General features: G+C 50.7%; 1 protein-coding gene across 1 annotated transcript in view; it reads left to right on the top strand.

Moving 5' to 3' along the window:
* Nucleotides 1–2,063: 2,063 nt before the first annotated feature.
* Nucleotides 2,064–20,119, top strand: part of LOC117052052 (protein jagged-1-like) — a gene marked incomplete at its 3' end in the record, with an annotated part of 38,896 nt that continues 20,840 nt past the window's right edge. Inside the window, 2 exon segments of the mRNA XM_033158779.1 lie at nt 2,064–2,423; nt 6,632–6,931. Coding sequence (XP_033014670.1) covers nt 2,352–2,423; nt 6,632–6,931 — 372 coding nt within the window.

The following is a 20,119-nucleotide window of genomic DNA, read 5'->3' as shown; positions in this document are numbered from 1 at the left end:
AATTAAGTGTTTTTAAATCTTTTGTTAGCCGCCCTGAGCTTGGGTTTCTGAACCGGGAAGTTGTTGTTGTTCAGTCGTTCAGTCGTGTCCGACTCTTCGTGACCCCATGGACCAGAGCACGCCAGGCACGGTTATCCTTCACTGCCTCCCGCAGTTTGGCCAAACTCATGTTAGTAGCTTCGAGAATACTGTCCAACCATCTCATCCTTTGTCGTCCCCTTCTCCTTGTGCCCTCCATCTTTCCCAACATCAGGGTCTTTTCCAGGGAGTCTTCTCTTCTCATGAGGTGGCCAAAGTACTGGAGCCTCAACTTCAGGATCTGTCCTTCTAGTGAGCACTCAGGGCCGATTTCCTTGAGAATGGATAGGTTTGATCTTCTTGCAGTCCATGGGACTCTCAAGAGTCTCCTCCAGCACCATAATTCAAAAGCATCAATTCTTCGGCGATCAGCCTTCTTGATGGTCCAGCTCTCACTTCCGTACATTACTACTGGGAAAACCATAGCTTTAACAATACGGACCTTTGTTGGCAAGGTGTCTTTGCTTTTTAAGATGCTGTCTAGGTTTGTCATTGCTTTTCTCCCAAGAAGCAGGCGTCTTCTAATTTCGTGACTGCTGTCACCATCTGCAGTGATCATGGAACCCAAGAAAGTGAAATCTCTCACTGCCTCCATTTCTTCCCCTTCTATTTGCCAGGAGGTGATGGGACCAGTGGCCATGATCTTAGTTTTTTTGATGTTGAGCTTCAGACCATATTTTGCGCTTTCCTCTTTCACCCTCATTAAAAGGTTCTTCAATTCCTCCTCACTTTCTGCCATCGGGAAGGGCAGGGTATAAATAAAAAAAATATTTTTTAAAAAAATAATTATTATTACTACAATTCCCATCATCTCTGACCACTGGTCCTGCTAGCTAGCGATGATGGGAGTCGTAGTCCAACAACAGCCAGAGACCCACAGTGGAGAAGGACTGGAAGGGGCTGGGAGCACCCAGCAGAATGCGGCAGGAGGGCCCCTGATTGATCCCAACCCCCACCCCGCCGCCACAGGTGGGATGGCCCAGTGGGTAGAGCACGAGACTCTTAATCTCAGGGCCGTGGGTTCAAGCCTCCCGTTTGGCAAAATAGTCTTGCAATGGGGGGGGGGTGCGCTAGATGACGCTCGGATCTTTTCCAACCATGGGCGTAGCCATGATTTATGTTGGCGGGGGAGGGGGGACAGGATCTATGTTGGGGAGGGCTGAACCGAGCTATCTGCGACGCGTTTGGTCGGTTATTTAAGTATTTTTATTTATTCACTTGATTGGGGGGGGGGGGCAGCTGCCCTCCTTCCCCCTTGAAGCTTCCAACTCTCCAAATGCACCTACTCAAACGAAACCTTTCTTCCTAAACACAAGGACTAGCGGATTAGCTTTTCCTTTTTGGAGGAAAGGGAAGCAGCTCTGTGGCAAGCCAGCGCATCTGCCGGGCACGCGGGAAACCCCAATCCCTGATCAGGCCATGCGCACGCAGGGCTGGGGACGTCCCTCGCCTGAAACCCCGGAGAGGAGCTGCTGCAGCTGCCGGCCAGTGCAGGCACCACGGGGGTGGCTGGGTCGCCGGTCCATCCCTCACCAGGAGGAGGAAGGGACGCAGCCGCCCATGCCGCGGTTCCTGAACGCAAACTGGCCCCGCGCCCGTTTCTTCTTAACCATGAGGACTAGCGCCTTAGCTTTTCTTTTTGAAGGAAGGGCTGCAGAGCTGAGCGCAGGGCTGGGGCCATCCCCCTGGCCGGAAACCCCGGAGAGGAGCTGCCGCTGCTGCCGGCCCGTGCAGGCACCCAGGGGCTCGCTGCTGTGCTGCCGGCCCGAGTCCGAGCGCTCCATCCCTCGCCAGGAGGAGATGCAGCGTTCCTCCGGCTGCCGCGCCCTGGGCGCAATGAACCCCGCGCACCGCGGAGGAACCGGCTGCTCCTCCTTGCCGGTCCCGGTGCCGACCCCTCCCTGCCCCGGAGGGTCGGGAAACGATGCTGCTTCTGCCGCCGCGGCCGCCGCCCCCTTAGCTGGGCGGAGGGCCAGGGAAAGTGGCCGGGCGACGAGGCTCCACCCCGGCGCGCGTGATGTCAGGCGGCCCTGCCCAGCGCAGCCAGAGCGCAGCCGGGCGTCCTCGGCAGCAGTAGAAGCGACGGCTCTGGCTCTGGCTCCCGATCCGAATCGGAGCTGCGCTCCCGGGAGGTTGGGCACCCGTCGGCGGCGTGGCCTGGGCAGCGAGTCCTGGATGCCCCACGCTGGGCGACCGGCCAGGGGCTCCCATTGCCGGGGCGCCGCGGCCGAGGGGCAGGGGGCTACCCGCCGCCACCCACCGCCGCCAGCACAATGAGACGGCGGAGGACCCCTGGCGACGTGCTGTGCACCCTCTTCTTCCTCCTCTGCTACTCGAGGCCCCAGGTGAGACCCCCACTTCTCGGACGCCCACCCAAACCCTTTTGCTGGGGGCCCGGGAGGTGCCCGCGCGGGGCACTCAGGCACGCCTCTCCAGAGGCTCCCTCCAACACTTGCGGGTGGGGTGGGCGCTTGAAATGGGTGCACCAACCCCACGCTGGGAGAGGCAGGTGCCAACTTTGCCCAGGCATGCCCAGCCTCTGTTTACCCCAAGTTGAGAGCTGCATGTTTTGGGTGGTAGGGGTGTCTAGCATTCTCTCTGGGGGTGGCATTTGGAGAGAGGCACCATGGCACCCGGGCTCTTTGGCTGGGTGTGGGCACCGCTGAACGTGAGGCTCGTCGAGGTCTGCTTTGCACCCATCTCCGGGCTCTCAGCCGTCTCCAGGTGCCACCCACCTGGCCCCTGCCAACCTCCAAAAACCCTTTGCGCTCTCGTCTCTGCGCATCGCACCCCTGTCCAGAGAGAGAACTCAGTCCGGACGGCGCAATCCCTTTGAGAGCTAGGCGTGGTGTCTTGCCTGGCCAGCCACAAGGCAAAGAGCATCAATGTGCCATGTGGAGAGCATGTCTGCATCTCTACACTCGCTCCAGTGCCTGCTTGGTTGGAGAGCGGATCCTGAGCTGGTTTTGTGCCTTTGCCCAGAAGCTGCTGAGAGAGGCGGGCGGGCGGGGAGGGGTGTTTTTTCAGGAGGGGGGGGGAAGACTGGGGAAGAGATCTGTGATCATAGGGGGGGGGGTTGCTCCATTGCCTGAGCCTGCCTCACATGCCATCTTTGGGGCATCTGGTGACACACTGACTGCAGGGAGTAAGGCAACATGCGCCGGATCGTTCTCTCGGTTTGCTTGATATACTGGTTGAGCAACAACTTTCTGCCTCCCCCTCCAAAAAAAAAAAAAGGCCGGGATTTGTAGTTTGACGAGGCAGCTAGACTGCTCTGTTATTAGAGGTTTTCCCAGGCCCCCCCTTCCCGTCACAGAACTACAGTTCCCCCAGTTCCCAGTCCCGGAGGAGGAGGAAGGAACCTGGTTAAACTGGTTAGGTGTGGATGCACCTCTTTGGTGTTGAACCAGCCTCATCCCCTGGGGTAGCTCTGGCACTGTATCAGCCCCTGCTGCACTGGGCTTCGGTTTGCAGCTGGGACAGCGCTTTTGTTTGCGGGATCCTAGACGGTCCTATCTGCTCCCCCCACTTCACTTCCGAGGAACCTGCAGACCTCCCCGTGTTTCCCCCGCCGCCACCAACCAGGGGTGAGAAGAGGCCGGCGTGCGATCTTCCTTTTGGTTCCACTGCAAAAGCTGCTGCTGTGCTGTGCGGCAGTTTGGCAGCTGCTGTGCTCCACCCCAGAGTCAGCTGCATCACTGGACTGGGAGGGAAGCAGTCACCCCATCCCAGAGGCAGCTTTGCGTCGAGACGGGAGCAAGCTCACCCCACGACTGACTGCCAGCATCTCAGAAGTCAGAGCGAGTTAGGGAAGCTTGGGAGGCACAGCCGGCAGAGCCTTTTTAGGGCTGTGAGGTTTGGGCGCCATTAAGAGGCAGATCTGAGGGCCCCAATCCTCTGATCAGGTCTTCTGTAGAAGCCGCATGGAAAGTGGACAGTGTGGGAGCCCCTAATATCATCTGGGGGGGGGGCTATAGTTGGATCAGGACAAAGGGCTGTCTAGTCCAATATCCTATGGCCAACCAGATTTTGTTTCATAGAACTATAGAGTTGAAAGGGACCCTGGGGGGTCATCTATTCCAACCTCCTGCAATGCAGGAATATTTTGCCTGACATGGGGCTCGAACCCACAACCTGGAATTTAAGAGTCTCTCCCAACTGAGTTATCCCAGGCTGTTTGTTTTCTACCCTTCCGCTCCTCCAAGGAACTTAAGGTGGCATGCATGGTTCAGCCCCCCCTCCTCAGTTTATCCCTGCAACAACCCTGTGAGGTAGGTTCGGCTGAGAGGCAGTGACTGGCCCAAGGTCAGCCAGTGGGTTTCCTGTCGCTGAGTGGGGATTTGAACCCAGGTCTCCCAGGTCCTAGTCCGACACTCAAACCACTGCACCCCACTGCCTCCCTGGGCCTACCTCCCGTTGTGCAAGAGCAATTGCGTGCCTCCTGTATCATTTTGGCGGAATGGGAACTTCCTGGTGGATTGGGTCCCGTGGTGCTTGGCAAGGAGGCAGGGCGCTCCGTGGATTTCGCACCTCGGGCGCCTGCTCCTGGCTCGGGTTCGATTTCCTTGTTCAGACACGAAACAAAAGGCTAGCAGAGTTGGTGTGCCCCGTGTGTGTTTTCGAGAAAAGCTTCCTTTTGTTGCCGCTGCAAATGTTCCGGAGGCCGCAGAGTCCTGTGGGGAGTTGCCAAGGGCCGGGTGGGCTGGACCAGGTGGGTGGGGGGTGGATGGGCAGCAGCCCCCCCCCCGACTGGTGGCATTTGGCAGCCTTGTGCCACTGTCAGGGCTCCACATCTGGCGAGCACAGAGGGCAAAATGAGGAACCTCCCTCCCCGCAGGAGAGGGGGGCAGAGGTGAAATCCTGCCTGCTGCTATTCCAGTAACGCCCAGCATCCCCCTAGGGAAGATGGATTTCCTCATTGGGGAGGGCGGGGAATGGATCCGGCCTCCCCACCTACGAGCAGGGAAGGAGGTGGGGGACATTTCAGCCCCTTTTCCCCCTGTCGTCCCCCCCAGCAGACGTCCCTCTCCCAACCAAAATAGCAGTAGCAGTTTTGTTAGTGGGGATCTTGGGGTTGGGCATTAAATTCTGGGGGCTCCTGCCCCTCCCTGAGTAGAAACTATGCCCCGAGACCTGGTTACCTTGGCCTGGGATCAGGGCCCACCCAACCTCAAGGACCTGTTTTGACCTCGCAGTGTGACGTGCAAAATAATGGAAAGGGTGCCTCTGAACATATGCAGAGTTCATTTCCCTATCCACAGCCAAAGATGTGCACCTGGCACTCCCAGGCAGCAGTCTGAGAGTGGGATTTCTGTGCAAGCTTGAGCTTTGCTCCTTCTTTTTAGTGGGTTCCCCTGAGCATGTGCAGATGTTCCTTTGCCAGGGAACAGGCCACAGGAAATTTCTGCCGTGTGTGAGGTTTGTGACACTGTGAATGGAACACCTGGGCTGGCTTCTCTCTAGCAAAGGAGCACCTCTCTGCACATGCTCAGGGACCACACAGCCACAGCTGTTTGGGTGGGTGTGTATAAGGAAATGCCTTTCACATATGCTCAGAGACACCATTTCTGTGATTTTGTGTAGCTTAACAATCAAGCCCTGGCACTCGAGGCTGGATAGCTCATTCGTAGAGCATAAGACTCTTAATCTCGGGGTTGTGGGTTCAAGACACATGTTGGGAGAAATATTGCATTGCAGGGAGACTAGATAGATGACTTCTGTGAATCTATGAAACAGGTTCTGGCTCTGATTCATAGGCAGCCCTGATCCTGAGCCAGGATAGCCACATCTAGGGGCATAATTTCTGCTTTGTGTGTACATGCATGTGAAAATCCTCAAGAAGTCCATACAACTTGGGATGTGGGTGGGGGGGAAGGGCACCACTTTTCAGAACATGAAAACGAAAAATATTTTTCCTGCCCATGAACACCCAGAGGCATTGGGCCGTGCTGCTTTTGGCAGCACCAGAACTCTGGATGCAGCAGATCTTTTGGGTCTGATCCTGCGCTTCTTAATGCGTTGGCTGAGCAATGGACAGTACAGGGTGAAATTGGGTTTCAGTGGCCTTGAGTACTTTTAGCAGCCTCATATTAAGTCCACCCCCCCCCCCCCAGATATACTGCGCTGGTTTTTTGGACTTCCAATTTTTTATTGTATTGATTCATTTGATTTACTTCAATAAAATATTTTATTTTTTTTTTAATGACACGTGTGCCTCTTTCATAAGAACACAGGAAGAGTTTACTGGATCAGGCCAATGGCCCTTTTAGCCCAGCATCCTGTTCTCACAGGGGGCAACCAGATGCCTGTGGGAAACCAGCCAGCAGGATTCGAACACAAGACCCCCCCCTCTCCCCTCCTGTGGTTTCCAGCGACAGGCCTTCAGAAGCATTGTTGCCTCCAACCTTGAGGCCTCAACAGGTCCCTCGATGGATTTGTCTACAACCCTCTTTCAAAGCTGCCCAAATTGTGGGCCTCCGCTGACTCCTGCAGCAGCGAGTTCCGTAGGTCAGCCGTCCCAATCTCTCCTCTCCGTCTGCTCTGCTCCCTCCAGGTCTCCGAAGCGGCAGGAACCTTCGAGCTGCAGATCCGCTTTGCCCGCAACGAGAAAGGGGTGCTGGCTGACGCGCGGTGCTGCCGCGGGGGCCTGCATCCTCCGTGCCCCGTGGCGCAGCAATGCCGCACCTTCTTCCGGGTCTGCCTCAAGGAATACCAGCTGCGGGCTCTCCCCGGGGGGCCCTGCGTGCTGGGTGCCGCCACCACACCCGTCCTAGGGGGCAACGTCTTCTCCACCGGTCACCAGAAGAACGACCACGCCGGCAGGGTGGTTATCCCGTTTGATTTTGCCTGGCCGGTAAGGTGGATTCGGGTTCCTTCTCTTGGTGGGTGGGTGGGTGTGCCACTAGGAGGGGAGCTTGCGAATTCCTCCGGGTGGGGGGGGGAGGGAGGGAAATAAGCGCTGGAGCTTAAGGAAGCCGGCAGCTGCAACCCTGTGGCTCAGATGCCCTGGCTCAGTGGGGATGGGGGGGAATGGCATTCTGCACATGCTCAGGGGCTCGCTTCACTTCGCTAGGGTGCCAGATCTCCAGGCCCGACCTGAAGTCTGCCTGCTCCCCCTTCCAGGTGGGCGAGAGTGGCGATAATTTAAATAGTGCTGTTTTCACTATTTGTAATTTAACAGAAGTGTTTTAATTCTGATATAGTTCAATTGCTTTTCAAGTATAGCCTTCTGTATGTAGTTAGCCTTCTGTGTTTCGTTGTTTTGATTTGTGTGAGCTGCCTTGAGTCTGGGGAAAAGGCGGGATATTAATAATAATAATAATAATAATAATAATAATTTTTAAATTAAGAAGACTGTGTATGCAGTTTACAAGCTTCAGCCTAGCAGGAGCTGGCTGCAAATTATCGCATAGATGCTCTGAGGAACATTCCCCCCTCTGCTCCCTTCTCCCAATTAACTTCCGTCTCCAGGGTCTACCTTGTGACATCACTAGGGCCTCCCATCGTGACATCACCAGGGGCCGCCCCCAGTTCTCAGTTTTGGGCCCTGAAATCTGAAGCCCAGTTCCCTGTCGTTCTCCTCACTAGATAACATTCCCCCTTCTGGAGCTGAGAATAGAACCAGGCGTCTTGTCAGCCATTTGACTGGGAAAGGGCACAAACTCATTGCAGGTGCTGAGCCCCTGCTCTTACGTCACAACCTAAAGCACAGGAAGAGGTGCAGACAAAGAGAGAAATGCCTCGATTAACTGAAGCCAGTGTGCAAGCTTTAACGTTTCACAGAACGCTTTGGCCCATTGCATCAGGGATGGCGCGGAGCTCGGTGAAACCCAGAAGCTTGCGTACTCTCTCCCCTCCCCCTGCTGCCTAAGTCTATCCAATTGCAAACCATTTCCTTTCACCCCACAAAAATCTCCCTTTGGAAGGGTGGCGATATTTTGGAGGGTGGGGCGGTGGTGTCAACCTCTGAAATCGGAGCCAGTTCCTTTTGCTAGCGTGGGACCCAGGTGCAATTGGCGAGGGGCCGAGGGGGAGGGAACAGGAGAGAGCCAGGGGAGGCGAGAGCCAGATGGACTTTGCTTAGACTCTCTTTTCCCCTGGGGGAACTGAGGCAGATGCAATATCTCACTTGGCCAATCAACTGGGCAAGGCAGCTCCTGTACAAACTGTCTGCCTTAGTGATTTATTGATTTCCGGAGCTTTTATCCGGCTGACTTCGATGCCAAAGACACAGAGATAGGTGTGTGTGTGTGTGTGCGTGCTCCATTTCCTCGTTCTAATTAATTAGGTCTCGGATTATATTAGCCCGGTGGGAAATGGGGGGGGAGGTTCTGAGCAGAGGGAACCCCGTCTCTTGCCCTTCACCCCCCAAATGCCTGCAGGAGGTGGGAAAGGATAGGGTCGGTCCTAGAGTCAGGACCCCCAGAACCTGGGAGGACTCCTGTGCCTTTTGAGATTATATGTTGAAAAGGGGGAATTCTGCCACATGCACCTTCTCCCCTCACGGAAACGCAGGGAGGGGAAAAGTTGCATCCTGGCCAAGTTTTCTTTATGGATGTGGCAACCCATGTTTTCAATGTCAGGAGCTGCAGGCGGTTGCTAGGGGAGGGGGGGAACGCCTTCTTGGCTCTCCACCCACCTGGTCTCCCTTTCAGATTCTGTCTTGAAAGGGTGAAAACGCAGGGCGTGGATCCGCTCCTAACCTGCAGCGATCTTTGCTCTCCTGCCTCTACCAGATCCAGATCTGGTGTGGGGTGTGGTTGTTTTCTAAAAAGAGGGTTGACGCTCACGCCTGGCCTGCCTGATGGGGGAGAGACGCTCTGCACATGTTCAGAGGTACTCTTCTCTATATCAGTAGCAGTTTAAGTATTCCGTGGTGGGGAGCTGCTACATGAAACAGGTCCCGGGGCTGAGGAAACCCCCCCTCCCCAGCACATTGTGGCTCAAGCGACGGACTAGGTGGGTGCCAGGACAGATTTCCCAGGGTTTTATGGGTGCGGCAGCTTCTGTTGACGTCATAGATGTCAAATTTCCCTTTACTTGTATCAATTTGTTTGCTTGTTTAGGTTTTCATTGATTCTGTTCATTGCAACTGATTTCTGCTGTGCTTGCAAGTTGCTTCGAGTCATTTTTTATGAGCAAAGCAACTAATAAATAATAATAATAATAATAATAAATAATAATAATTAATAATTTGATGTGGCAAATGAGTGCCCTCGCAGTCCTCTTTTACCAAGAGGATTCCTGCATTGCAGGGGGTTGGATTAGATGACTCTTGGGGTCCCTTCCAACTCGATGATTCTACGAAGAGGATGCTAGCCACCTGCAGCTCTTAAAAGCCCTGGTATTAAAAACAAAGCGTGCGTTGGATTTTCTCTGAAAATTCTGAGGCCTCTTATTTTTATTCACACCAAAAAGTTCCCTTAATGTCATCTAAATCGGGGGAAAGATCTCCTCCCCAATTAATGGGCAGAGAGCGTTTTCTTTCGCTCTCTTTAACCTGATGAAAAGTGTTGTTTTGAAGTGCCTGGGTTGAAACTTTACAGCCGGCCTCCAGCACACCCAACTGATGCTTTTTGGGGTGCGATCTCTGTTTGGACAGGCTGGCTTGCCGTTTCTGTTGTGTTCCTTTCGAAGGGTCCACCTGGATTTGGAAAGACAGCGAGAGCGAGGAAAGCCCAGCCGTTCCTCTCCTCCGGCCCTGGGAAAGGTCACGGTGCACCGATGACCTTTGACTCTATGGGGCCAGCCCCGGATGCCTTTCCCCGCCGCAAGGGCACGGCGACTAAGTGGGTGGGATACTTTGGCTCTGGGTTAAAAAGTTCCGCTGGCTTGTATATACGCCTGGCCACTCCATCCATCTGCCTCTCGTTTTCCCTTCTCCAAGAGGATGGCGGAAATCACTTTGTCTGGGGTCAGGGCTGTGCCAAAGGTTTGGTGGCACAAGCAAGGCTGGTGCCAGAAGTTGGCGCCTTCGGGCATTTGTTGCGGGAGATCTCGCACTCTGTGCCCTGGCGGTTCCTTTAGCTTCCCGCTCTCCCCACCAGCGAGCAGTGCTGGGAATCCCAAGCCTCTAGCTGCCATTTTAATTTCCCAGAATGCCCTGGACTTAGCCATGTTCCAGGGCATTGTGGGATATTTAAATGGTGGGTAGATGCCCCTCTGCCCGCCGCCAGGTAGGCGTGCCAGGGCCCACGGACAAAAAACGCCAAGGGAGTAGCCCTAATCCTGTGGCACAATGGGTTAGTTGCGTCCGGCTGTTAACCAGAAGGTTGGTGGTTCGAGTCCACCCAGGGATGGCTGTGGGCAGGATTCCTGCATTGCAGGGGGTTGGACTAGATGACCCTAGGGGGCCCTTCCAATTCATACTTCAGTTGAGACAAAGCACCCTTAAACTTTGAGCCGGTCTGGAGGACGAATGCTGATAAATTATACGGCGCCACTTGTGAAAAGAAGGACATGCTTCGTGTAGTCAAAACAAAATAAATTTTTTTTAAAAAAATTCCTTAGAGACCAACTAAGTTTGTTCTTGGTATGAGCTTTCGTGTGCAATTTTTTTAATTTTTAATTTTGTTTTAGCTATGGCAGACCAACACGGCTACCTACCAGTAAATGCTTCTTGTAGATTTCACATCTCAAGCCGAAAGCCAAATTCTGCCATCTGTGCTTTGTATTAATTTACTCTGCAAATGTTGGTCTTCCACCAGGGTGGCCACTTAACGCATTGCCGAAAAGAGATTTGTAATTAAAAAAAAAAGGCTAAAAGAGATTTGCATAATTTTTATGCATAGCTGAAAATTAAGAAATACTCCAATTTATAAACAGAAATGCAAGCAGCCTGGGTGCCCTTTTGGCCTGCTGTCCTAGATTAGGGTTCCTTCTCCTCCTCCTTCCACCTTTATTGTCCAAGGATCTCAAGGTGAGACATGGGTCTCTTCCCTCATTTCATCTTCGCAACAACCCTGTGAGGTAGGTTAGACTGAGAGATGGAGATTGGCCCGAGGTCACCCAGTGAGCTTCATGGCTCAGTGTGGGATTCGAACCCTGCTAACACTAACCATTGCAGCGACAACCTTTGGAAGAGAGGACCGTCTTCTGCAAAAATGGTTGCCCTAAGAGGGTCATGGTTCTTGGCTCAAGGAGATATGCGGGGGGGGGGGGGAGAGATGTTGTCCTCCAATAGGTTATCAACGGCTCAAAACATACCAGGGCAGCTGGAAGGTGCATGAGGAACGGCGCACAGAGTTAAACTCTGGAACTCACTGCCACCAGAGTCTGCAATAGCCACCAAGTCGGATGGATTTAAAAGAGCATTAGGCAAATTCATGGATGGGGAAGGCTATCAGTGGCCGTGCTCTCATGGGTGGAGGCAGTGATGCTTCTGCATACCGGTGACTGGAGATCGCGGGAGAGTGATCCTGTGTTCGAGTCCTGCTTTCTGGTTTCCCAGGTGAGCCATTGGCCTGATCTGGTAGGGCATTTGCTTAAGGCTGCAGTCCTGTGCCCATTTACCTGAGCATTAGTCCCATGGGACTTGAAGAGACCTACTTTTGAGTAAGCAGGAGGAAAGGTTGTGTCTCGCTCATCATTAAATCTTTTCTCCAGGTGGTGCGATGGAGGGGCACGTGAGCCATCTCAGACCAAAACCCTCACAATCACATATCCTCCAACCTTTCTCTGAAGAAAATAGGGACATCCCATCCCGTACCTTCCGACGTTTCTCCAGTGAATATAGAGGCATCTCCCCCCAACATTTCTCTGATGAGAATAGGAACGTCCTAAGGAAAAAACAGGACATTCCATGATCAAATCAGAAACCAGGACGTCGTCTTTAAATCTGGGACTTTCCCTGGGAAATAGGGACACTTGGAGGGTCTGTAATCTCCCCCTCAACAAGCCAAGGATCCTCATAACCCCCCCCCAAAAAACAGAATTATTTGCAGGAAGCTGTGATAGTTAAAGTGGTATCAGAGCAATATTTGTTCATGGTGATGCAATGTGACTCTGACTTAGAGCCGAATCTGTGAGCTCAGTGTGGTGAGGATCTCCTAGGCATGTGCAGAGTGCTGTATCCTTGGGCTTGAATAACCCCCATGCCTGCCCACAGCCTCTGAAGGGTTGCATTTCAGAATGTGGAAATGAGCTTGCTAAATGTGATGCAAGATCTCCGTGTGCAGCGGAAAGGTGAGCCTATAATGAGCCTATAATGTGGTCTCTCTCTCTCTCTCTCTCTCTCTCTCTCTCTCTCTCTCTCTTTCTTTCTCTCTCTCCCAGGGGATTTCCAGCGCTGGGAGGGCGAAGAAGGCTTGGGATTCTTCCACCTCCCTCCCTCCCTCCCTCCCCCTGCCAGCTCTTTGTGTTATTCTGCCCATCCCTCTGGGGTGGGGGGAGGGCAAGAGAAGAAGAGCGAGATCTGGAGATAAATAACTTAATTAAAGTCTCTCTCCTTAATTGATGCAAAGTCACTTTCCTCCCCTCCTCCCCAGATGACGGCTTAATTCTTCGCAGCGCTCTGGGTCTGCCATGCAAGGCTCTGCAGGTGGAGACCTGGGCAAATCTCGGGGCCTGGGTCTTCTGTGGGTCAAATCCAGATCCTCCCGCGAATTTTTTTTAAAGGCAGAGCTGTGGGGACTGGTTGGCCCTGCAAGTTGTTTCCTCTAAGCCAGTGTTTTTCAACCTTTTTTGGGCAAAGGCACACTTGTTTCATGAAAAAAATCATGAGGCACACCACCATTAGAAAATGTTAAAAAATTTAACTCTGTGCCTATATTGACTATATATAAAGTAATTCTCTTGAATAGGAATCAAATAAACAAATTTTTCCCATGGCACACCAGGCAAGTGGTTGAAAAACACTGCTCTAAGCCAGGAGATTCAGCTGAGGTTTCTTGAAGGCAGAGGGAAAAGTATTGTGTGCCTCCCACGTATCTTCCAAGTTTAAGGACTAGAAACTTAATATATATATATATTGCTTTTTCAAAACAGAACACTTTACAGACTTCCACCCGCCTTCCACGGTTTCCATATTTGCCCTTAAATGCTGCATATTTCATATATAATATTCAATACATCCATCCTAACCTATTTATCTTAATAATCAGAAGGACTAGAAACTTGATGTGGGAGATTTGAGAGCCAGGGCAAGCAGGGTGATAAGTTTCAATAGATTCCTGATAACTGCATTCTGGCAAGGCTGCAGTAAAGCAGACCAGAGGAAGACCCATGTTCATACGTACTATAAATTTAAAGCGATTTGATACCGCTCTGGACAGCTGTGAGTTTCCCCAAAGACCCCTGGGAGTTTTTGCTTGTTAGGGTGCTGAGAGTTATTAGGAGACACACACACACACACACACACACCGTTCCCCTCCCAGAGTTCCCTGTGAAAGAGGGGTTGATGGTTAAACCACTCTGGGAATGTTAGTTCTGGGAGGGGAATCAGGGGGCCTCCGGACAACTCTCAGCATCCTTATATCCCCCCCCCCCCTATTTTGTTGGAAGCCTCCCAGAGTGACTGGGGGTAGCCTATTCAGATGGGTCACAATAAATAATAAAATTATCATCAACAACATCAGGGCTTTTTTTTTTTAGCCAGCAGGGCCGTCTCGTCCATAGGGTGCGCCAGGACGCCAGGCCTCCCAGGGGCGCCCCCGCGAGCCCGCCAGCACTGAGTGTTTGGATTTAGCACGTGGGGGGTTTAAACGGGGGGACGTGGGGACGGGACAGATTCAATTTAAGATTAAAACCTTTATTTCATAACATGCCCACAGAACGTTAGAAAATGTTGTGACTCCCAGCACCTGGCATGCAGAGGGCCATTTACGGAGGAGGTAGGGACAAGCCATGGATAGCCATGCGAATTTCCCTGATCCTCTTTCAAGGCCATCCGAGGCCTTATCTTGTGGGAGGGGGTTCCGTAGTTTAACGGTGCTCTAGGCTGCAGAAGGGCTTTCTTTTGTCTGCCTTGAGTTTCAGGAAATCACACCTTGTGGCTCGGAAAACCTCCCTGCTGCTTTCTGCCAGCTCAGCGGAGAGGTTGGCTCAGACCCCAGTCCTCCTCCCAACAGCCCCAGCGTAAGGAAGCGGGAAGAGTTTAGAGAACAGGCGAGGGGGTGGAAGTTTATAAAACCAGGCGGGGGACAGAGGAAAGCTTTTCTCCATCTCTCGCGACACGGGAACTGGTGGACGCCCAACGAGGCGGAGATGCAAGAAAGGACTTCTTCATGCAGCTCATAGACAGTGGAACTCCCTCCCACCAGAGGCTGAGATGCCGCTAACTTGGATGTCTTTAAAAGAGGGCTGGATGAGAAGCCTATGATGGTTTCTAGCCACAATGGCTCTCTCCACAGTCAGAGGCATCAATGCTTCTGAATACCCGTTGCTGGAAAACACACGAGGGGAGAGGGCTCTCGAGTTCGAATCCTGATTGCTGGTTTCCAACAAGCCGGTATGAGAACAGGATTCTGGACGAGAGGGGCCATTGGCTCCTCTTGTATTCTAAGAGTCCAAGCCCTCCCAAATTTCCTCTGATTAAAAAAAAACTATTCCATATTATTATTATTATTATTATTATTGTTGTTGTTGTTGTTGTTGTTGTTGTTGTTGTTGTTGTTGTTGTTTAGCCTGGAGAAGAGAAGGTGAAGGGGTGATATGATAGCCATGTTCAAATATATAAAAGGATGTCATATAGAGGAGGGAGAAAGGTGGTTTTCTGCTGCTCCAGAGAAGCGGATACGGAGCAATGGATTCAAACTACAAGAAAGAAGATTCCACCTAAACATTAGGAAGAACTTCCTGACAGTGAGAGCTGTTGGACAGTGGAATTTGCTGCCAAGGAGTGTGGTGGAGTCTCCTTCTTTGGAGGTCTTGAAGCGGAGGCTTGACAGCCATCTGTCAGGAATGCTTTGATGGTGTTTCCTGCTTGGCAGGGGGTTGGACTGGATGGCCCTTGTGGTCTCTTCCAACTCTATGATTCTATGAATAATAATAATAATAATAATAATAATAATAATAATAATAATAATTTTATTATTTATACCCCGCCCATCTGACTGGGTTGCCCAGCCATTCTGGGCAGCTTCCAACATATATAAAACACAATGAAACATTTCCTATACAGGGCTGCCTTCAAATTTCTTCCAAAGGTTGTACTGTATAGTTACTTATCTCCTTGGCTTGAGAGTCGCATATCTCCATACCATCCATCTTGTCTCCGGTGAAAATTTGTTGTTCAGTCGTGTCCGACTCTGTGTGACCCCATGGACCAGAGCACGCCAGGCATGCCTATCCTCCACTGCCTCCCGCAGTTTGGCCAAACTCATGCCGGTTGCTTCGAGAACACTGTCCAACCATCTCATCCTCTGTCGTCCCCTTCTCCTTGTGCCCTCCATCTTTCCCAACATCAGGGTCTTTTCCAGGGAGTCTTCTCTTCTCATGAGGTGGCCAAAGTACTGGAGCCTCAACTTCAGGATCTGCCCTTCCAGTGAGCACTCAGGGCTGATTTCTTTAAGAGTGGATAAGTTTGATCTTTTTGCAGCCCATGAAAATAGGGACACCCTAAGGAAAAGTGGGACATTCCAGGATCAAATCAGAAACTGGGATGGCTTCTGTAAGTTCAGGACTGTCCCTTGAAAATAGGGACACTTGGAGAGCAGGGAGGTGGCCCTATGGATTTTATGGGACTACTGTACAATTTTCAGCATTTCTGACCATTGGCTTGGCTGGCAGGCAGGAGATGGAAACGTAACAACAACGCCTGGGGTGGTTTTTGTTAGATGTTTCTCCCGGTGCTGACCTGATCCGTCAGGTCCCAGGCCAGCGAGCTGAAACCTAACCAACTGGCTCACAGCCTGAGGCCAACAGCTGGGTCTTGGGGTTCGTCATTCTACTCGACTCGCACAAACACTCACACACTCGCTCCCAAGGATCCCAGTGAGCCGGAGCCGAGACTGTGCTGAGTATTGAAAAGTTCTAATTGCATTTAATAAATAGGAATGCATTCATTTAAATGGATCGTACGAAAGGAATGCATTTGAATATTCAGATGCTTCGTAGGATAATTAATAAGGAGGAGCAGCAGAGCCAAGTGCAAACGTGGCGTTTTGCGAAGAATGAGAAAGCAGGTGTGGGGAACGACACAGAGAAAATGGGGTAAAATAGTTGAATAATAATAATAATAATAATTTATACCAGGGGTAGGCAACCTAAGGCCCAGGCCCCAATTGCCTTCTCAATCTGGCCCGCGGACGGTCCGGGTTTTTACATGAGTAGAATGTGTCCTTTTATTTAAAATGCACCTCTGGGTTATTTGTGGGGCATAGGAATTTGTTCATTCCCCCCCCCCCCCAAATATAGTCCAGCCCACCACATGGTCTGAGGGACAGTGGACCGGCCCACGGCTGAAAAAGGTTGCCGACCCCTGATTTATACCCTACCCACCTGACTGGGTTGCTCCAGCCACTCAGGGCAGCTTCCAGCAGAATGTAAAAACACAACTAAATACCAAGCATTACAAAACTTCTCAATAGAAGGCTGCCTTCAAATGTCTTTGGAAAGTCAGGTGTGGTTATTGCAGTTACCTGCGTTTAAACTTACGGTGCAATCCTACTCAGAAGTGCACCCCACTGACTTCAGTGGGGCTGCCATCTGAGCAGGTGGGATTAGGCTTGCAAAGGATGAGGACTTACAGAATCATAGAATTGTAGAGTTGGAAGGGACCCCCGAGGGTCATCCAGTCCAACCCCCTGCAATGCAGGAAATCTCAACTAAAGCGTCCATGACAGATGGCCGTCCAATCTCTGCTTAGAAACCTCCAAGGAGGGAATTGCGCGGTGCTTCTGATATCAGAGAAGGCTTCGTTTCTGGAGAATACTAGTTTCTGGAGAACAAGCTCTGAACTGGTTGCCCTCACAACAACCCTGTGAGGCAGGCTGCCGGTGTTCCCCTTTCACAGATGGTAGAACTGAGGCTCTGACTTCCCCAAGTTTGCAGGGGCTCTCTGGAGCAGAAAAGAGTACTGTACTTTCCCGTCAATAAGACGCCCCCCCTATTTTGGGGGACTCCAATTTAAGAAAATGGGGGGAGATGACACAGAGTTGTTGAGCTTTTTTTATGGAGGATTACCCAGAGTTGTTGAGCTTCTTTTGGGGTGGAATTGCCAAAAATCGCTCACCCGCTGCTAACGATCCCGCGCGTTGCCAAAGACCCAAAGCCGCCAATCAACCGCGCTATTGCTACAGAGACAGCCAATCGCAAAAAGCCCTTCGCAGACCCACCAATCACCTGCCCTGTCGCCACAGAAAATCTGCTCACGGCTGCAACCAAACGTCCACTCCTCCCATGCGCTACCCATGTAGTCTTATACATGGGAAAATACGGTAGCTCGTTCCTGGCTGCTTAAGGCAGGGGCCAGCAAACTTTTTCAGCAGGTGGCCAGTCCACTGTCCCTCAGACCTTGTTGGAGGCCAGACTATTTTGGGGGGGTGGGGAGAATGAATGAATTCCTATGCCCCACAAATAACCCAGAAATGCATATTAAATAAAAGGACACATTCTACTCATGTAAAAACATGCTGATTCCTGGACCGTCCGCGGGCCGGATTTAGAAGGCAATTTGGCCGCATCCGGCCCGCAGGCCCTAGTTTGCCTACCCATGCCTTAAGGAATATGCAGGCCCTCCGAAGAATATTCTAAATTTTGGGGAGCAGGTCCTTGGGGTTGTGTGCAGCCAGAGTAGAACCCCCCCCCCACTGAAATGAATGGGCCTACCGGTACATTAATTCCAGAGGGTCTACTCTGAGTAGGACTCGCGTTGACCACAGCCCTCATTGTTTCCTTGCATCTCTTGGGTTTCTCAAGCGTGGGAAACCTCACGAGACGCATTTCCAAATCAGGGTTTGGGCTGGCTTTCTGTAGAGTGGCAAATCCCCCCCCCCCCCCGCCGTCGCCTCGAGCTCTGTTTGGACAGATCCGGTCCAATTTCAGATCCGAATTCCTGTGTGAACATTTTCCATCTGCCCTACCTGCGAGCGAAGCTGGGTTTTCCCCAAAAGGGGAGCTGTGAGGGCGATTATCGCTTGTGACTCTCTCTTCCCTCTCTCTCTCTCTCTCTCTCTCTCTCTCTCTCTCTCTCTCTCTCTCTCTCTGTGCCAAAACTATATCTTTGTGTGGGCAGAAGGAATTTGTGAGGAACCTCGCCAATCTCTCTGAGCTCTCTTCCCAGCTTTGGAGTTCTGGTGGTGGTTGAGGGAGTGGTGTCCGAGGGCTACGAGCTCAGGGGCTGGGAGCCAGGGAGAAGTTCTCTTTCTTTGTCTCCAGATCTCCCCAAGTGCGAATGAATCGTTGGGAGAATTTTGTAATGTGCGAAAGGGGTAGAGTTGGAAGGGACCGTATTTTTGTGTGTGCGTGCGCGCGTTGGGATTTTGGGAACCCGGGCTCCTGGATTCTGTCCACCGATCGCTTGTTCTCTTTTGTGTGCCTCAGTTTCCACCTCCTTAAATGGGTGCAGCCACCTGCCCCAGATCCGAAATTTTATTTATAAAATATTTATAAATATTATGAATATTTATTTATTTATAAAAAAAATACTTCTATAAAAAAAATAACCAGAGTGGTTTACTGTACAACAAATGTACATACAAGCCATACAATAAAAGCAATTTTTTTTAAAAGTTAAAATCAGAAATCAGCTAAGCGTTGTGGGAAAATTTATCCTTTTGGATGAAGTTATTGTTATTATATTTGAACACAGCCCTTTATCCAAAGAATCCTGGGAGCTGTATTTTGTTAAGGGCTTTTTTGGGTTTTGTGTGTGTAATGTTTTTGCTGTTGTTATTATTGTTATTATTATTGTTATTATTAACCCATAGATCTCAGAGTGATTCACACATAAAATCACAATATATTCCTAATGAACTGCATATGTACTGGAGGGGTTGCACCAGTTAAGAATCATTTACTTCAAAAGTGAAAGCACGTTTACTGTTCAACCCTGCTTTGGCAATTACTATTTCATTTTATAATGTATAAAAAAGGCAGAGAGAAACAATTATAACGTCGGGTGGAAATTAAAAGATGAAAACGAAACTGTCAAATAGCCACGAGGAATGAGTACATTGTGCACGAGTTAAATAATAACAAAGTCCCAAGTAAAGACAATCGACGTTATCACATCATCCATCTAGTTCCAGATTTGCCAGGCTTTGATGGGGGCTGTCTTGAAAATGATGGTTCTGCTGCATATTAAATAAAGGAATGAAATGTATTTTGTGAATTGCCTGCATAGGCCTGGGTGGGATGGAAGAGTTTTCAGCCGGCGTTCAAAGTTGAAAGAGAAGATGCTTGATGAATCTCTAGTGGCAGAGCGTTCCATAGGACCGGGTTGGGGACTTGGGTTTTTTTTTTTTTGTCATTGTCAAATAAGCCTCACCAACTCAGGAAACAACCAACGACGTTCCTGCAGTTGATCTCGGTGATCGAGCTAGGATTTGAGGGTGCAGACCTTGGTAAATTAATACAAGGACATTGAACCTGGTATTTCCTTTATTTTAGGGTTTCCATATTTTAAAAAATGAAAATTAGGACACAAAAGTTGTTGGGCTTCCTTCTTGGCCAAAGCTCTTGAGCTCTCCCCCCCCTCTTTTTTGCAAAAAGATGTTTTAAAGCTATTTTGTAGGAAAATTGAAAAAAAATATTATACACCTCCAATATGGGCAGGTTTTCCTGGAAATTTAAACCGATTTACAAAATCGAGTATAGGGCAGTATATATAAATTCTAATAATAATAATAATAATAATAATAATAATAATAGCAACAACAACAACAACATTCTACCCGGACGCCATTTTGTTTTTTGTTTTTTTTAAGAACAATCCTTTATTTTCCAATTAATTCAAATTACATCCAATAAAACTTCTACAAACATATACTACTAAATCTTTGCTCTGCCGAGCCATGACTCCCCTCCCTCCCATCAGCAGGTTTTCTAGTCCATTCCTGTCGCGCAGTTCATTATTTAAATCTATAGAGCTGTGTCCAAGGTT

The sequence above is a fragment of the Lacerta agilis genome, chromosome 8 (genome assembly GCF_009819535.1).
Source record: "Lacerta agilis isolate rLacAgi1 chromosome 8, rLacAgi1.pri, whole genome shotgun sequence".
Lineage (NCBI taxonomy): Eukaryota > Metazoa > Chordata > Lepidosauria > Squamata > Lacertidae > Lacerta > Lacerta agilis.
This window is presented reverse-complemented; position numbering and strand designations above follow the sequence as displayed.